At 44.3% G+C, this 17093-nt stretch overlaps 1 protein-coding gene across 8 annotated transcripts in view; it reads left to right on the forward strand.

Annotated features, from left to right (window-relative positions):
- The window catches only part of fcho2 (FCH and mu domain containing endocytic adaptor 2), a 40787-nt gene extending 28582 nt beyond the window's left edge, over positions 1-12205 (forward strand). Inside the window, exons 15-31 of one of the 8 annotated variants that reach the window (XM_030085425.1) lie at positions 887-911; positions 1542-1586; positions 2263-2302; positions 2402-2484; positions 3183-3272; positions 3676-4176; positions 4566-4681; positions 4763-4892; positions 5049-5132; positions 5359-5418; positions 6450-6561; positions 8242-8397; positions 9077-9209; positions 9552-9751; positions 9838-9902; positions 9976-10140; positions 10215-12205. In XM_030085425.1, coding sequence (XP_029941285.1) covers positions 887-911; positions 1542-1586; positions 2263-2302; positions 2402-2484; positions 3183-3272; positions 3676-4176; positions 4566-4681; positions 4763-4892; positions 5049-5132; positions 5359-5418; positions 6450-6561; positions 8242-8397; positions 9077-9209; positions 9552-9751; positions 9838-9902; positions 9976-10140; positions 10215-10237 — 2028 coding nt within the window. In that variant the 3' untranslated portion in view covers positions 10238-12205. The remainder of the gene's footprint in view (positions 1-886; positions 912-1541; positions 1587-2262; positions 2303-2401; positions 2485-3182; positions 3273-3675; positions 4177-4565; positions 4682-4762; positions 4893-5048; positions 5133-5358; positions 5419-6449; positions 6562-8241; positions 8398-9076; positions 9210-9551; positions 9752-9837; positions 9903-9975; positions 10141-10214) is intronic. The other 7 variants (XM_030085429.1, XM_030085428.1, XM_030085427.1 and 4 more) reach the window with 7 other exon arrangements.
- Positions 12206-17093: the final 4888 nt, after the last annotated feature.

The following is a 17093-nucleotide window of genomic DNA, read 5'->3' on the forward strand; positions in this document are numbered from 1 at the left end:
CTGTTTGGTTCCTGCTCTGCGGTGTTCCCTTTATTGAAATAGCACTGGAAGTTGTGTGTGTGTGTGTGTGTGTGTGTGTGTGTCTTTGTACGTGCGTGTGTGGCCAGCAAGAGCCGTAATTGAACCCATTTGCCGCTTAGCGCCTGTGGGACTAAACCCTGGCCTCACAGCTCTGCGCTGGTTAAACGCTTTCGCTGTGTTCCTTAAACCCATTTTGTTTCTCCTGCCCCCCCCCCCCTCCCCCCGGCGGCCGGCCCGAAACCTTTCTCTTCTCCTCGGGAACAAGTTCTTTTTATTGAAATGGACACGCTTTAGTTTCTACCTGCTCGGTGGCGTCCCCCGGAGCGTATCATGCGTATCTTGTGTTGCGCAGCAGGTCCAGGCAGATTTATGTCTGAAGGAGGGAGGGGGAGGGGGGGTTAAAAAAAAGGGGGCTTTGTGAAGGAAGTTGGCGAAGTGTTGGGGGCGCGCTCCCCGCCGTCCCTGACTGATGGTCGGACGGCCTCATACACACTGAATTTTTCACCCCAGGTTTAATGTGCGGTATGTGTGTGTGTGCGAGTTGAGCTGTGATTTACTGTCCAAGTGGAAAATCCCCTCCGCCACTGGGAACAATTAATATTAAAAGTTTTCGACACTATTAAGTATTTTTATAAACACAACGTTAACAGATTTTTGTGCACAAACTGTACAGATCTCAATAGAGGATAAATGACCCCTCGGCGTCCAGTCGGGACAAGTGGACGCCTCTTTTCTCCACACTTGTCTGTTTTTTTTTTAATGCATTCTGTTAACAAAGTAAGCAGGGTTCTGGCGAGTCGCCAGGAGAAAGTCGGCGGTGGGTCGCGCACATCTTCCATTAATTAATGTCTGTTTTTGCTTTCAGGGACAGATGCGGAGGAACCAGTCCAGTGAGTATTTTCTTCTTCTGACCTTTCTGAATCTCGTGCGTTGCCGGATGGCTGTGAAGAGGGGGGGGGGAGGGGGATCAGGAGGGGAGGGGGGCCTTCGACCGTACGACTTCTCCACCGCGTTTTTCTTGGCTCCAGTTGTTTTTAAAGAGGCTGTCTTTAAAAAAGGAAAATCCAGAAACCCGGCCAAGACCAACACATCTCCAGAGAAAGTAAATAACACCGCTTCTTTTCGGCAAACGTGAACTTGAAGGGATTTTTCTCCCCTTCCAGTGGTACAAATAAGATTAATTGCTTAATTAGCTGTTTGTGTTTGGACATGTCAGATATTATCTTTTCCTTTTCAGCAAACTGGCACAGTGTGGGGAGTTTGCGTATGCTCCCCGAGTGCTTGTGAAAGAGTAGCACGGACCATGAGGTTTTCATGCATGTTTGGAAAAACAAACCACTGATCATTAATTTAAGAAAGTTTGGACTCAACGGTTTTTCTTTTTTTTTTTTTTTTTTTTTTTGGAAATTTGCTTTCGCTCACATTCTTTACATGAAGCTTAAGTGGTCATTATATTTGGTGTCGATCAGATTTCCGGAGGTAATTTCATTGATAGATGTATATACTCTACACACACTCAGGGTTCACAGGAGTGCCTACATTAAGGGCTAAGGCTAAGGGCTCTGGTGAGTATGTTTTCACTCCAGTCGCTGCCTTCCCCTCCACTTTAAAGTATCTGCCACAGCCTCCGCCGGAGCCTTTCACACAGCTTCTGCGGCCAGCCGAGTGCAGCTAACATCACTGACGGCGTGTCCCCTCACAGCAAAAACCTGTTTTTTTTAAGGAATTTAATCTCAAATGTGGTTTTCAAATTTGGGTTCTCCTGGTTGTATCTTCCCTCCTCTGGTGCTTTTAAGTGCTGCTTCAGGTTGCTTGTGTGTGAGTAACACTTCACGACAGGCTCCGTCTCTCCAGACAAATCATCCCACGGCCCTGCTGTAAAGTGTTACCACCATGTTAAAAACACAAGGTCCTGTGTATTATTAACCCTTTTTTGCAGTATTTAGGTGAGATGTAAAGTTTTAAGTTAATAACCAACATTTTTTTTTAATTAAAAAAGGGTCTCTAACCTAAATCTTACTGCAAATATATTCCTGCAACTTTCAGGGTCGACGGTGCGTCTCAATGGTGCGTCGTCATTTTTGCAAATGGCTTCGAACACCAAAAACTCAAAAAAACAACTCTTTTTGGGTTGTTTTTCTAATTTGAGACATATTTCCTCCTGCTGGTGACGTCTTCTGGCTGCCATCGTTCTCTGGAAGGGCTGCAGGTTTGAATTCACTGTGTTTTCTCCCCCTGCAGGCGATGAATTAGCGAAAAGCAGAGTGCCAACGTCTTATGAGTGAGTACGGCAATAAACGGCAATCTAAACTCTCCCTCTGCCAAAGTGTTCGTAGCGTTCACAGTGTTTGTTGTTTCTCTCCATCGCACTGTGCCGCAGACTGACGAACAACGACCTCCTGTCTCTGGACCCGTTCAGCCCGGCTCTGGCAGTCGGATCTTCCTCCTCCGTATCATCGACAGGTAAATTCTGAAGCCCACTTCTGGCTCGATTATGGTTATTTTTCAGCACGTACTGATTGCTGAGGTCTCTATGGTACTTTCTATGTAAAGATCCTTTAATATCTGCAGTATTCATGTTTTTTTTTTTTTTATTAAATGCTGAAATCTTCTAAAAAAAACAAAAGTACCTTCAGCATTGATTAAGTGTGTTTCTCGTGGCTTTACTTTACGTGCACGACACCCGCGTTTAAACAGAGTGACGTTGGCGCTGACCCATCGCCTAGGTTAAGCATAATCCACAGTTAATTGGCACCTAGCTGAGGTCAGCGGGTCGGCCATAAAGCCCGCTGGCACGTATGTTGTCAAACATTGTCTCGTTACTGTCAAAGGTCTCGGCTTAAAAGTCAAAAGAGCATCAAAAAGTGCCCTGATTAGGATACGCCGATGGGAATTAAGTCCCCCGCCTTCAGCTGGTTAAATCTCTCTGTGCGCAGTGTGGAAGTATTATCAGCTGCTTGTGTACGCATGACGCTTACACAGGTCTGGACGATGAGGATTATGGGGATGGGATTTGTTTTTTATCACATTGTGTTTGTATATTTCATTTTCTTTTCTTTTTTTTTTGTTTCATTTGTTTTCATCGACGTTTCTTATCTCTTAAGTTGTGTTTGAACGATTTGACGTGTCCCAAGTTTGATTTGTTGACTTATTTTTATCAGACCTTGCCTCTGTCCTCTTTTCAATCCCTCCGTCTCCATCTTTTCTGACGATTGACTCTGACTCAGACGTCTTTCTGCCAGAGGCACCAGGTAAAGAGTGTGTCTGTGAAGCAGTCAATGGAATGAGACAGTCATCAACCTTCACCCGGCATGATTTTTATCTTTATTTTAATTTCTTGTTCAGTGTATTTAGTTTTATTTGATTTTATTTAGTGTATATAACTTATATTTGGGACATGATGATGGATATGACTGTATTTTCACACTTTTTTGCATCAGGAGGACAAATTCTTTCAGTTCTTTCAAAGTTACGTCAAAAAAAAAAAAAAAAACAGTAACCAAACAAAAATATGTGACTCATTCAGCTTAAACTGGCAGTTTAATGATAAAGAATTAGAATTTAGAATTCTGTAGATTACCTAAATGTCTGATGAGTCTCCCTTTGACTCTCTGCCCTGTTTGCCGCCTCTATCAATCACATTGCCCTCCTCAGCTGAGACGGCGGCTCAGCCGCCGGCGCCGTCTCCCCCGGCGACAGAAAACCAGCCCTCCAAAGACGTCTCTTCCTTCTCTTCGTCCACGTCCTCTCCCTGGGATTCGCCCGAAAACCCCTTCCAGGCCCCGAAGCCCGCTCCAGCCAGAGCCCGGAGCGCCCCCATCACCCAGCCCAGCGAGCCGGTGGACCCCGTCCGGAGCCCGCCGGCGTCCAGCCCCCCGAAGAGCGTGGACGCCTTCTCCTCGGTGTCCTGGTCGCAGAGCCAGTGGATCGCCTTCAGCGACAACTTCGCCCCGCCGCGCCGCCAGGGCCCGGGGCCGTCGCTGAAGGACGTCCAGAGGGGCTCCGGCAGGTCGAGCCGCTTCCTGTCCGATGAGTCCGCCGACGCCTACGGCAAGGCGGCGGCGGCGAGCAGAGAAGACCTCGGTTTCACTGACGTCTTCTCGGGAATCGCTAACGGGGCGACGACTGCAGCCCCGCCGAGCAAAATGTTCAATGGTAACACGTGTTCCGTGGAGACGCGTCTCATGCCTGCCGTTTGGAAGATTGTTTTCAGATTTGGTTTTATTTTAACTCTTTGTTCCCATTTGTATTGTAATTGTTTTTGGTTTTTCAAATTGCATTTTTTTTTAAGTAAATTTTTTGTTTGTTTGTTTGTTTATGGAACAGAAGCTTTTCTAACTCATTGCCTGGTTTGCCATGTGTTTCTTTTGTGTACTTGATTTGTGTTTTGCTCGTTTCCTGCGGAGATCTTTTGCTTGTGTGGTTTTTACATGAGATGTCAAGATGCATGCATGCACACATTTATACTTGCTTGTGAATACAAAATTGAATACAGTTTATCCATGATTTACTGGAAAAATCTGTTGTTTTTTTTTTGTTGTTAGTGCCAGTCCCGAACCGACCCACGACCCCGTTGGCCCCCGGTGCCCTGGTACCCCCACCTCGACCCTCCTCCAGACCCAAACTCCCCACCGGAAAACTCACACTAATCAATGAAGTTGTGAGTAATCAACTTATACTTATTAGTTCAAAGTGCGTTCTGATGTTGTGATTGAACCTTACTTGGAGTTTCGCTCCCCAGGGACGGCCGTTCAGCCCACCTAAAACGTCGAGCGCCAGCCCCCCGCCCACTGCCCCGCTGGCCAGGGCTGAGAGCTCCTCCTCGCTGTCCTCCAATGCCTCGCTCAGTGCTGGAAACACCCCCACCGTTGGTAGGGAACCCCCCCCCACCTCCACCTTCCAAGTGTTTCCAAATCCTCGTCTTATTCTCCTTTTCCTTCCTCCTCCTCACCGTTGCTCGGCTGTGTTTCTGCTCCAAACCGTGCTGTTCTCTCTCCTCCTCCCCTCCTTCACTCCTCTCCTCGCAGGAGCTGAGCACACCTTCACTCCCTCCCTCTCCTCCCCCGAGCCAGAGCTGCTCTCCCTCTCCCATTTCTTTCTACTAAGCCAAAGTGAGTCTACCTTTCCAAACTCGATCGCCCTTAAGAAAAAAAAAAAAAACCCCACCCTCATTCACAGAGTCCATCTCGGTGTTTATCTCTGTGTTGTCACCAGTCTTCATCATCTTCATCGTTTAGGGAGTGGCTTTATGCCCTCTCTCCTCACATTTTTGCTTTCTGGGTTTCTGTATCTCCTTTTTTTTTTTCCCTCTCTTCATGTCAATAATATGGCATAAAGAGGACGATGTGTTTATAGCGAAGCTGCCCACCTTTGAGAAGCGGTGTGAGACACCTGCAGGTACGGGTGAGGCTTCCGCTGCGTTTAGCTCCAACTAACACCCGTCCGCCCAGCGGGGCCGGACCGATAAACGACTAGGATCCGTGCTTTGCAGTGGTTTGCAATTTTCTGTGCTCTTAACTTTAATCTTTTTCAGCTTGTTCCCCCCCCACATAAACTGCGCACAAATGGTAAGGAAACGTGTGTTTTGTGGATCATTTCTTTGTGGTGAGGATGCTTCTTGCCAATAACTCTTACACCATTGGAAGGATGAATTAATTTCTTTTAAAATGCTTCCATATTTGTAATGAAAAGCAGCTTTTCTCCGCCGTTGCTTTTAAGTCACGTTTTGAGCGTTGGAGATTCTCCCCCTTGTGCCGACGGCCCGGTGTCAAACCGGATGATATTCCGACACCAGTCCCAAACCAAGTATCTCCGCTCTGGGAGATGTTGAGGGTCGCAAACGATTCGTCAAGAGAGTAAGAAGTGTGCGGCTGTGTGTCGTTCGCCCACATTAAGGCTTCAGATTTCAATCATTCAGTCAGATTTCAGTCAAAAAAAGTCAGCCTTTATAATTTTGTAGAACTTGGCATGAAGCTTTGTTACAACACAGAAATACCTACTAAAATGCAACTTTCCTTACTTTGTGTGAATTTTCTACCAGCATCAGTTCCTAACACTACAAAGGTCTGTTTGTTGAATCATTAAAACAATGAAATGAATACTGTTTTTAACCTGTTATGTAAAACCCTGCTTGCAGTAAATTTTTCACTGGAGCAGCTGCTGCACCCCCCCAAAAAAGTGTTTTTTATTAGCTAATTAAAAGGAGTAACAGAATATGCCGATTTGTAACATTAAGAATGAAAAACTAACCTCGTGAAATGCCGTGTTTGTATTATGCGTCGTTGCACGATCAGTCTTTCCCACTTGCGCTGTGGTTTTTGGACTGCTCCTGAGGCTCGGACCTGCAGCTGAGTCAACAAGCCCCCCCCCCCCCCCCCCCCCCCCCCCCCCCCCCCCCCACTCTGACTCGGCTCCCCTCTCCTTCTCAGGGACGTCTCGCGGTCCCAGCCCTGTGACCCTGGCATCCCAAGATGCTTTGCCCATCGCCGTGGCCTTCACGGAATCGGTTAATGCCTACTTCAAAGGAGCCGATCCCACTAAGTGAGTCTCACATGACCCCCGACATGCACACACACACACACACACACACGTGCTTTTACTGCGCACATGAAGTTCAAGTTCAATACAGTAAAAGAGGCGTTTACGGCGCAGGCGTTCTGGAGGCGCGTTTCACTGCGTTATCTCCCGCTCGCTCTGCATGCGCGGAATGTTTTGCGTTAGTCTGACACCATTCTTTCATAGCGGATAACCTACACGGGGCAGATTATAGTCTGGGGCAGTGAAAACACACAGCCTTTTATTGGTTAACTGCCGTTAAATTGCTGCTGTGCAGGAGGCTTGTTTTCGCAGGGATTAGCAAATGGAACATTTCATGAGCAATGCAGCGGAGGCGGTGCGAGATCTGGACCCACCGTGAGCCGTAATACCGCCGCATCTGAAGGAAGACGCCCGTCACCCCCAGCTGAATCCACAGCAGCTTTTGCTTTCTTTTCTAAGGGGGTGGGGGGCAGCATACATTTATATTGCAAACTAAAGATGGAATAAGCACATATGGGAAATATGAAAGACTAAACCAGAAGACTATAACATAGATTGGAAAAAAGTGAGTGTGTGTGTGCACGATACAGTATATATCTCCATCTATCTGTCTGTCAGAGATTACGTACTTGACTTTTATAAAAGCTGAAGTCAAATTTGACTCTTGTTTTTTAATGTAATCTGGAAACATTGCCTCATTCTTGCTTCTCTTACTTTTAGATGTAAATTAAATAATTTCTTTTGACACTGTTATATTGAGTCAAAGTATCAAAATCAAAGTTGATGTTCTAAAACAGTCTGAATATGTCTGGTTTGCAGTATAGAAATGAAATGTGAACGCGAATAAAGTGTTTGCAGGACGCTTCTCTGCAAAACACCACACACCTGTAGAAATGTAGGCGAATTTGCTGTGAGATTTACAGCAACACCGTAGCAAATCCTGTAAATAATGCTTATTTTCAGGCGAACCACAGTTATTTTCTCTAAAAGAGCACAGGTTGAATTATGCCTCGTACCCTGGCAGCGTGCAGATAGGAGCACAGGTCTGCCAACCGTTATTCATCTGTAGGATGTCGTCATTAACTTTTCAACACATTCCCCTCAGAAAAAACACTCCTCTCTTTGCATTTTATTACTTTTAAATACCAGTCCTTTAAAATTTTCTCTTAAAATTTGATCTTCTTGTTTTATTTACCTTAATCATTTGGTTTTTTTTATGTGTGGCTGACAAAAGTAATGACCTTAAATGTCATTTTAGAGAATTTAACCAAGATTCTTCTTATTATATATGACTGACGTACTCACATTCTTCATTTAAGTAGAAGTACAGATATTAAACACAGAAAAAAAATTAGGAAGGAAAAGGAAAAAAGTTGACAAGTGCAAAAGTAATTTACTTATTTCTGTGGTGTTGAGAGTGATACACACATACAGGTTGAGCACAAGTACAAAATTAGGTATTATTATTGTGATTACTGTCAGTGTGGATACATCATATGGCAATGAAATACTGATTTCACTTGTGTGACCATTTTGAATGAGAAAAAGCATCATTTAAAAGAGAAGAGAGACTTGTGAACAGGATGCAGTTGCTTTCAGTGATTATTCCTGTCACTTCATCACTATTAAATTGATCTTCTGCAGCTTCACTGTTGATAAAATTTAACCAACCCTGTCCTGCAGGTGCATTGTGAAGATCACGGGCGACATGACGCTGTCGTTCCCCATGGGCATCATCAAGGTGTTCACCACGAACCCCTCCCCGGCCGTCCTCACGTTTAAACTGAAGAACACCAGCAGGCTGGAGCAGATCCTCCCCAACCAGCAGCTCCTGTACAGGTGAGCAAAAACACCGGAAAGCTGCTCCGCGATCCCGAGTGAGCGAATGAGTTCAGGAGTCGTCAGGATCGCGGTTAAACGGAAATCTGGACGACGTGCCGCAAAGTGAGAATCGAGGAAATGTAGTTTGCGTCAGCGCGAGGAAATTCAATTAGTAATCTGACATAAACGTATCATTAAGCTGTCAGGGAAGTATTTTCCACCAGACGTCTTAACGGCCAGCTTCTCAACAGTCCGTGCCTCTCCTGACAGACGACATAAAATCGCACAGGACGAAAAAAACTCGGCTTCATTCAACGCTTTACAGGTTTAGCAGCGCGGCGTCTGTCTCACTGCTCTTTAGTCTCAATCAGACGGATGTTTTACCACACATGAAGCGAACTTTTCACACAAGCGCTGAAGATATTGACTTGATTTTCCACACACTTTCCAAAAACTAATAAAAAATGACAGATTTTTTTTTTTTTTTACATCCTTCTTGCTCAGATTCTTCTGAGTTATCCAAATTCCCGCAAAGCTGGACTCATCAAATCCAATGGGATTGATGGTTTAGTATCTGGATGGTCATTTTTTTTCTAACTTATGGGAGTTTCTCACACACACACATACCCAAGAGGAGTGAAGAATTTCTGTTTGTGTGTGTAAACATATCGTGTTTGTCCGTTTGTTGTTCATCCAGCGATCCCTCCCAAAGTGACTCAGATTCCAAGAACTTCTGGTTCAACATGCAAGCACTGACGTCCTACCTCAGAAAGGCCTCGGACCAGAACCCGACGGCCTCCTACTACAACGTGGACATCCTGAAATACCAGGTCGGTCGGCTCGTGTCGGGCCCAGAACCCCCGTCCAGATCAAATAAGTGTATTTGAAGAAGGCGCTCCAAAAAATATATTTTCCAAAGTGCTCAGACGGGTCTGAGAGAAAGAGGCCAAAGTGAGTGTGAACATGAGGTTAAGAGAGGGAAAAAAAAAAGAGATAATATTGACAGTAGGGAGTCAATTAGGATACTTTGGATGCAGGAGTTTAAAACTAAACAAAACTGTCCTGCTGTTTTTATATTTTGGCCTGTTTGATCTGTGAGATAGTTTCTCTTGACCTGATTTAAAAGTGAGTGAGATTCAGGAGGAATGCGTCTGGTCTCTCGCTGCGTTCAGGTGCTGTCGGACGGGATCCACTCCACTCCGCTCAACCTGGCCGTCTACTGGAAATGCACGCCCAGCACGACGGACCTGCGGGTGGACTACCGCTACAACCCCGAGTCCATGGACTCGCCCGGCGCGCTCACCAACGTCCAGATCCTGGTGCCGGTGGACGGAGGAGTCACCGGCATGCAGTCCCTGCCCAGCTCCATATGGTGGGACGAGCGGGACGACACGGTGACGGAAGGCTCTTTTTCTTTTCTTTTTATTTAAAAAAGTTTTTTTTATTCTGTTTTATCAGGAACTCTGAGCAGAGTAAGTGTCTGTGGCGGCTGAACGACATCTCGGAAAAATCAGAAAACGACGGTACGGACTCTCGCTGGAGATCCGACAGCGGGAAACGTAGATCACAGGGTAACTTATTTGTGTTTGATTCCAGGCGCCGGGTCCCTGAGGGCCAAGTTCGAGCTGTCCAGCGGTCCGTCCAACCCCTCCACGCTGGCCGTGCAGTTCATCAATGAAGGCAGCACCCTGTCGGGGGTGGACATGGAGCTGCAGGGGTCCGGATACCGACTGTCCCTCAACAAGAAGAGATTCGCCACAGGTACGCCGCCGCCGCCACATACGCCGCCACACCGGCGTATCCCACGCTAAGGCTTCTCTCCTCTGCGTTCGCAGGACGTTACATGGCCGATTGCTGAGGCGACGCGCCGCTCTGCTTCTCAAAAAACAAAAGAAAGCTCTCGCTGGACTCAGCCTTCGGAAACGGTGCGCGGCGGTCCGAGCCGCCGGATCCCCCCCAACCACCACCCACCCACCCACCGAGAACGGCGAGAATCTCACTACAATAAAACAGCACTGAGTATTGAACACTGTTTAATAAAAGAAAACTAAGATGAGCTTTCAGGAAAAATGTGTAGATATGAAGTCTAATGATGCTTTCTGATCAATTCATTTTTGTATAGTCAGAAACTAGCAAAAAATCTATATTGTATTTGAAATCATAAAAAAAAGAAAAAAAAAGTGCACTAACAATCTTTCAGATGCTCTTTTTCCTGTTTTATTCATTCTCCAAGAGCCTAAAAGGAATATCGGATAAAAGCATTTTGGCACAGATGAGAAGAACTGTTCTGACCTCTCCACTGTAAATAATAACACTTAATGATCTGCTCGACCAGCTCTGACTCGCCTCTCAAGATCAATTTATTCTTCTTTTTTTACAGAATTTTCTCATTTCCTCTTGTTCTGATCACGTGCAATGAAGCAATGAAGGTAGAATCTGTCTGAAGCAGCACTCACACACTCGTGGCACAAGCTTGATCTTTTTAAAAAAAAACAACATTGAAGTGCTTTCAAAAGAAATGCAAAAAAAAAAAAAATCTGACCTCAGTGCCTCTTTTTACTGTTCAACAACAGGAAACAAAAATAAACGCTTCATCCACATTTGGGAATTTTTTTCTTCCCTCCTCAGATTTAAGCTACATTTCTCTGTGGTAAAAAAAGTTGCATGGAGTTTTTGGAACAATCACCCCGTTGGAGGGTCTGTGACGGTGTGGTCTCTTTTTTTTAATAATTGAGGAAAAAAAAACATCCTTGTAAAGTCGGTTTTTCTAGTCATGGCATGCCTTCTGCTTCCATATTTAACTCGTGTCATTTTCAGTCTTCATCAAAACTTGCTCAGCAAATATGACTGTAAAAAGAAAAAAAAACTATTAGTCACGTTAGATGTTTCAGAAAAGATGAAGGGAGACGACCTCAAATTTAACTTGCTGCCTTTAAAAAAAATAGAGCCTTTTTTTTCCCTTTTAATCACTATTGATAGAGGAAATGTGCCTGAATCTGACTTTTCTCTACTTTTTTATGAATAATGAAGCACAGTAAATGAGAACAGCAGCAGCGAAGTGCCAGTTGTGTTTTTATCATTATAATTATTATTATTATTATTATTATTATTTTTGGATGCTGAAGGGAAAACATCTCATTTTCAAATCGTCTTCCATAGAGAAACAAGTCTTTTTCGCCTTCTGCGGCCGAGTTCGATCAGCAGATCGCCGCCGCCGCCACCGTGTCATATCGTGATATCAAACCGTAGCGCCACGACGAGGCCGAACCAGCGACTGAAATGCCTTATTGACACGACCGCCCAGCACCGAGTAATCCGGTGCTGCTGACCGTGGCTCCGTGTCGTGACGCAGCGCTGCCACCGTCCCGTCAGACATTGCTGCCTCCGGCCCCCAGTGCATGCTGGGAGAAACCTCTCTCTTTTCCGTCACTGTGGGTTTTTTTGCTCCAAAGCTGTGACTTGAAACTTGCTGAAACATTTTAAGGCGGGACTTCCTCTCAGACTTGTCACATCACTTGTTTGTTTTTATTTTCTACCGTGTCCTCAGACGTGGCCTGTTATTGTTTTTAAGAGGTTTACAAGTGATTCAGACTCACAGTGACGCTTAAATGTGTCTTTTTATGGAAACTGTCATAAACGGATGTTTTTTTTTGTCATGTCTAACGCCATATCTGCCCAAGGTGATTAAATGTAATCGTCCTTTTTTTAAAAAAAAATATCTTACATGACTCTTTTGCTACCTGGTTCAAGCCGTTAATGTTGATTTAGGACTGTAATCTTTTAACGGAGAACACAAACATCCATGTTGAGTTTTGTCTGTAGAAGTTAAAATTTTGTACCGGATTCTGATTTTTTATTTTTTTTTTTTTTTTAAGCCAAATATTTGATGGCACTTGAAATGAGTTTACATAAAAATCCTACAATTGTAGCACAAAACATTTGCAGTGAGAAATCACAATTTATTACGTTTTGATCAAACAAAGCAAATCCATTTTAACAAATAAGCACAAATAGACCGAAAGCAGTTTTCAGTTTTTTAGCAAGCTGGTTCTTGCTGTCCCCTTAAAAAAAAAAACGAAGATGAAATAAACTGTTGATGAATTTAAAAGGCTCCTTACGGTCACCTTCCCCGCTTTCTTTCTTTCTTTATTTGTGATATTAAACAGAGTTTAAAAAGAGCAACATTGTGTAAATGATTCTCATACATTTTTACCAATATTCCAGCCACTTTTTGTCTCTATTTTATGATTTCTCATTGTGCCTGTATTAAATGTGTAATATATGAATATATACAAATATATGAAAATGACTACTTTAACTGTTTCTTGTGTGAATTATTTGACTTTTTGAATTGAGGTCATATTATTTTAACGTGCTGGCGGTACAACCAGAGGGTCACTTATTGAACGGGAACATTTCTAACGACGATGGACAAAACTTAGAACCCTGTTTTCCAAAATTAACATCATAGAGGTTTTGAGAAAGCTGCTCGTGTGTTTCTTCTTACGGCATGTTTAATTCTGGAATTGTCTCTGCTCACAACTAAACTAGCTCACACAGTGTGTTGCAATACCACTTTGTACCACATGGCGGTGTCATTTTGTGAGGTTTTAATGATTTTATTACGGCATCGTTTTATATTCTGCATTAATGTTCCCCCAAAAACAAATGGGGGAAGAAAACTCACATTGTTGCATGAACAGAAGACAACAGTCAACAGACGTGCTGCAGAAATTTACGTTTAAAGAAAACTGTTAACATGGCTAACGATTCGACTTGATGTAGAGTTCGAGACTTCAGAGGTTTGAGTTTCACATACTCAAATACGTTCATACACACCATCACCCAAACAGGCTCAGGCAAAAACTCAAAGATCCTGAAATGATGTAAACTCACAGCTGCCACCTAATGGATAAAATCAGCATTGCTTAAATTCTATCATGACATGCCTTGAACTCATCCGATCATCAATTCTGTGGTATTTCCATCACAGTGACTCATCTTCAAGACTATTTCATACATTGCTTTGTGTTAATTACTGTAAATTGGCACGCTAACGTGCTAACATTGCTCAACAAAAACTTCTGTTTCGGTGAACTTGTAACACTCAGTTCCACTGCAGACACAGTCAGCGGTGTGGTAAGAAAAGATTTTGTGCTCTGGATGAAAATGTTAATATTTACAGATGACGCAGCAGTAACCTTGTTGAAGAGAGGAAAAGGAAATACTGTCCTGGCTCGAAACTGCCCTTGAAAGTCCTTTAAATCTTCCCTAAATATACAGATTTTAATGACGAATTGTTCCTGCCTGAAAAGTCAAACATCGCAATGCTGCGAGATAAAAACAACAAATCCGCTGTCGTTTTTGTGGGAGCCCGTGCCGAAAGGTTCGCGTTGAACTCTTTTATCGACGCGCAGGATGATCGAGCACCAAAACAAAGCTTGAGGACACAACTGCACATGTGGTCTCAATGTCGTGTTGCTGCGGAGGATCTCCGCATGGCTGTGCGTACTCGCTCGGCACTACATCAACACCTTGAGCGTATTTACACACTCAGTCATCCCTGTGTCTCTGGGCCCGGTAGACCTCCTCCTCGCCGTTTGAAATACGGCCTCCGCGCTGCCACATGTGCGAGCCATCAGTGTTGACTCTGCTCCCCCCCCCCCTCGCCGCCTGCCGCTCAGACGCAGAGGGAAAGATCTTAGAGGTCTCCGGTGTGTGATGTTATTCTCTGAACGGCAAAAATGAGATATGTGAGCTGAAATCATATCCAAAATGTGTGTGTGTGTTTAATACAACTGCGGGATGAAGAGTGAGTGAGTGTGTGGGCCGCGCAGGTGAGAGTGTGTTGAGGAACAACTTGACGTTTGCAGGGAAAACCCTCTGAGAGTGACAGCAGATGAAATAAAAGCTGCTACTTCTGGCTTCCAGCATCTCTTTAGCTCCTCTGACGGAACTCCAGAGAGTCTTCACATAATTAAGGAAATACATCTGTGTTTTATTTTTTTAAAGTTTCGCAGGTGTTAACTCAAACATGAAAAATGTCATTCAATGTGAACAAAATCAAACTTTCAGAGCTGATTTTTCAATTTGTTTAATATGTTGTGAGAAATTGGAAGCAAAGTTAAAAATGCCAAATAGCTAAAAACTGCTAAAACAGATGAAAACAATTAGAGCTAATAGGTAACACAGCAAATCCCACTGGATCGGTTAAAAATGGTTGAAACAGCCAAACACAGCTAAAATCTAAAGGGAAAATGTAACTTTTTGAAGACAGTCTGACCCTGTCTCGGTGAAAATGGAGGAAAAAACTTTTCTGAAACTGTGCTGCAGCTCATTTCTAACACAGGCACAGTGTCAATACTTCCTGCAGATTCATCTGGACTTTTGTAGTTTTACATTTGAGAGTCACCTGTAGCACCAATTCGACTTCGCCATCCATGTATTGTTAATAATTAGTCTATTGTTTTCTCTGTACAGATTCATTTAAAAAACAAACAGCAGCACCTACTAGTGGCCCTACATTAGAACTACACCGTTTTTAGTGTTTCTGAGGTTTCTGGGTAAGTGGTCTCTGTATTGATAAATCAACCGTCTGCATGGTTCCATGAAAGCCGAGCCTCTGGGTTGTGAGACTGTGTCTGGTATCGATTGTTGGATCCTTTACGTCAGAATCAGCTCCGTGAAGCCGTCCGGCTGGAGGAGCGTTCAGACTCTGCTGTCCACCATCGCAGTCGTGTTTGTCCAGAGACCCGGCGGACCCATTGACTTGAGTTATTCTACAATCCGGCGAGCGAGACCCACATCAGTAACATTTATGGACGATTTATAATTGATGTGCCCATTTGATCTCTCCCCTCGCCACAAGGAAAGCCATCTGAACAAACAAGCGTGGTGCAAGTTTATTGCGTCGATATGGATTCCTCTCCTCCGCTTCTCCCGCTCGCTCCCAAACCCAGAAGACCTCTTTAGAATAACTCAAAGCCCCCGAACATGTCAGACTCACATCCAGAAGCATCTGTCACGTTTTCCACTCAGCGCGCAGACCTCCGTCAACTGTTCACCTCCGTCCCCCCCGGTAGGAAAACACCGGCAGTTGTTCAGGGTTGACAAACCGAATGGAGGTGAACAAACTGCTTCTGTCTGGTAGACACTATCACAGCACCGGCTTCTGTGAGCCTCAGACCATCAATCAGCTGATAAATGTTCAATCTGACAATGTTTACTGCAGTGCAACCTGTTTTTTATCCCCTAGTCCTGGATTTTCCCAGTTTACCTTCCTTTTGGGTCAAAGCAGTGCAATAATGTAGGCCACTGACTTTCGTCTCTGGATGTCCCCTCCAGGGAGAATCGCCTCAGCGCTGGGTTCTTCACACTCTCAGGGACACCGTCGTTCCATCAGTGATATCTTTACAGCCTGGATCAATCTGAATGCTCTATTTAGAGATAAAAATTGAGAATCTAGTTAAAGATACAATACAATTGTTGAACATTGCAATCGCATTTACCAGCGCTTCTCTTTTTAGATCCCTTATAAACTCTTTTTTTTAATTCTGTCTGTATTTAGATAATGATCTCCAATTCCCACCAGCAGCGTTTCTGAAGCATGGGGTTTGTTGACTTTGCGATTCTGAGTCATTTTTCTTCTGGCCTGTTGCCTCTATGATGCAATGCTGAATTAATGAGGTGAAATACAATCTGTTGTCAACATAATCTAGGGCAGGGGAGTTCATCTGATTGACCAAATATGTTGACGTGCAGAGCATGAATGCACAGTGCGTGGAAACATTTATTGCAGTAATGGTCTTTTGCCATTTGCGAAGATAAATTTTCATTATGTTGTGCAGTTTTAATATAAAACATCCCCGATGAAGCCTCTGTGACATGCTAATGTAATGTTTTGCGCATTAAAACAGTGACTCATGTGAAACGTTGAGCCTGGAGATCGGATTAGGCCGCAGAAACGTGCCGCCGCTACCTGGCGACGGCGAACGGCCTCAGTCGGCTTGCTGGAGATTCTTCCTGACTGCTGCTGGAAAGGTGAAGTGGAATTCAGACCGAGCCGGGAGATGCTCCACAGCCGGATCAGCCCTGGGGAAAGGGAGTGGACCCTTCCGTGCCATGTTCACAGAGGCACGTCACAGGCTATTTGTCATGGTAAGCATGTGTGTGTGTGTGTGTGTGTGTGTGTGTGTGTGTGTGTTTGGGGGAGGTGGGGGATGACTGAGAAATGGTCACGTCTTAATTCCTGCAGTGGCCCTTTGGTCCTCCTGCAGTGGCCCAGCACAGTTTGCTTTTCTCTTGAGGATGATATAGACGATGCCACTGGGGTCACATTAGCTTCTCATTGTAAAACAGACCTCAAGCAGTGTGTGTGTGTGTGTCATGTTTTATGAGTTTATAAGAGTTAGTACTTCCCACTCGTGTGCGTGTGTGTGGGGACCCATTGACCTACATGTTACTCACCCTCATCCAGAACCTCGTGGCATTTTTATTTCTGAATTTCAGCCTTTCTTGCTACATTTTGATTAAGATCTCTTTTATAAGAAATACCTAATTATGTACACACTCACTATCATGGCTACATTTAAATGAAACCCCGTTCAAAATGTGGATAAAAATGATTCCATTTATGAAAGGTTTTCTGTTTCCATGAAAACGCATTGAAGAAAAATAATAAAGAAGAGGTTGTAATGGAGAAGGTGAGCAAGTTG

Source organism: Salarias fasciatus (genome assembly GCF_902148845.1).
Source record: "Salarias fasciatus chromosome 7 unlocalized genomic scaffold, fSalaFa1.1 super_scaffold_4, whole genome shotgun sequence".
Taxonomy (NCBI): domain Eukaryota; kingdom Metazoa; phylum Chordata; class Actinopteri; order Blenniiformes; family Blenniidae; genus Salarias; species Salarias fasciatus.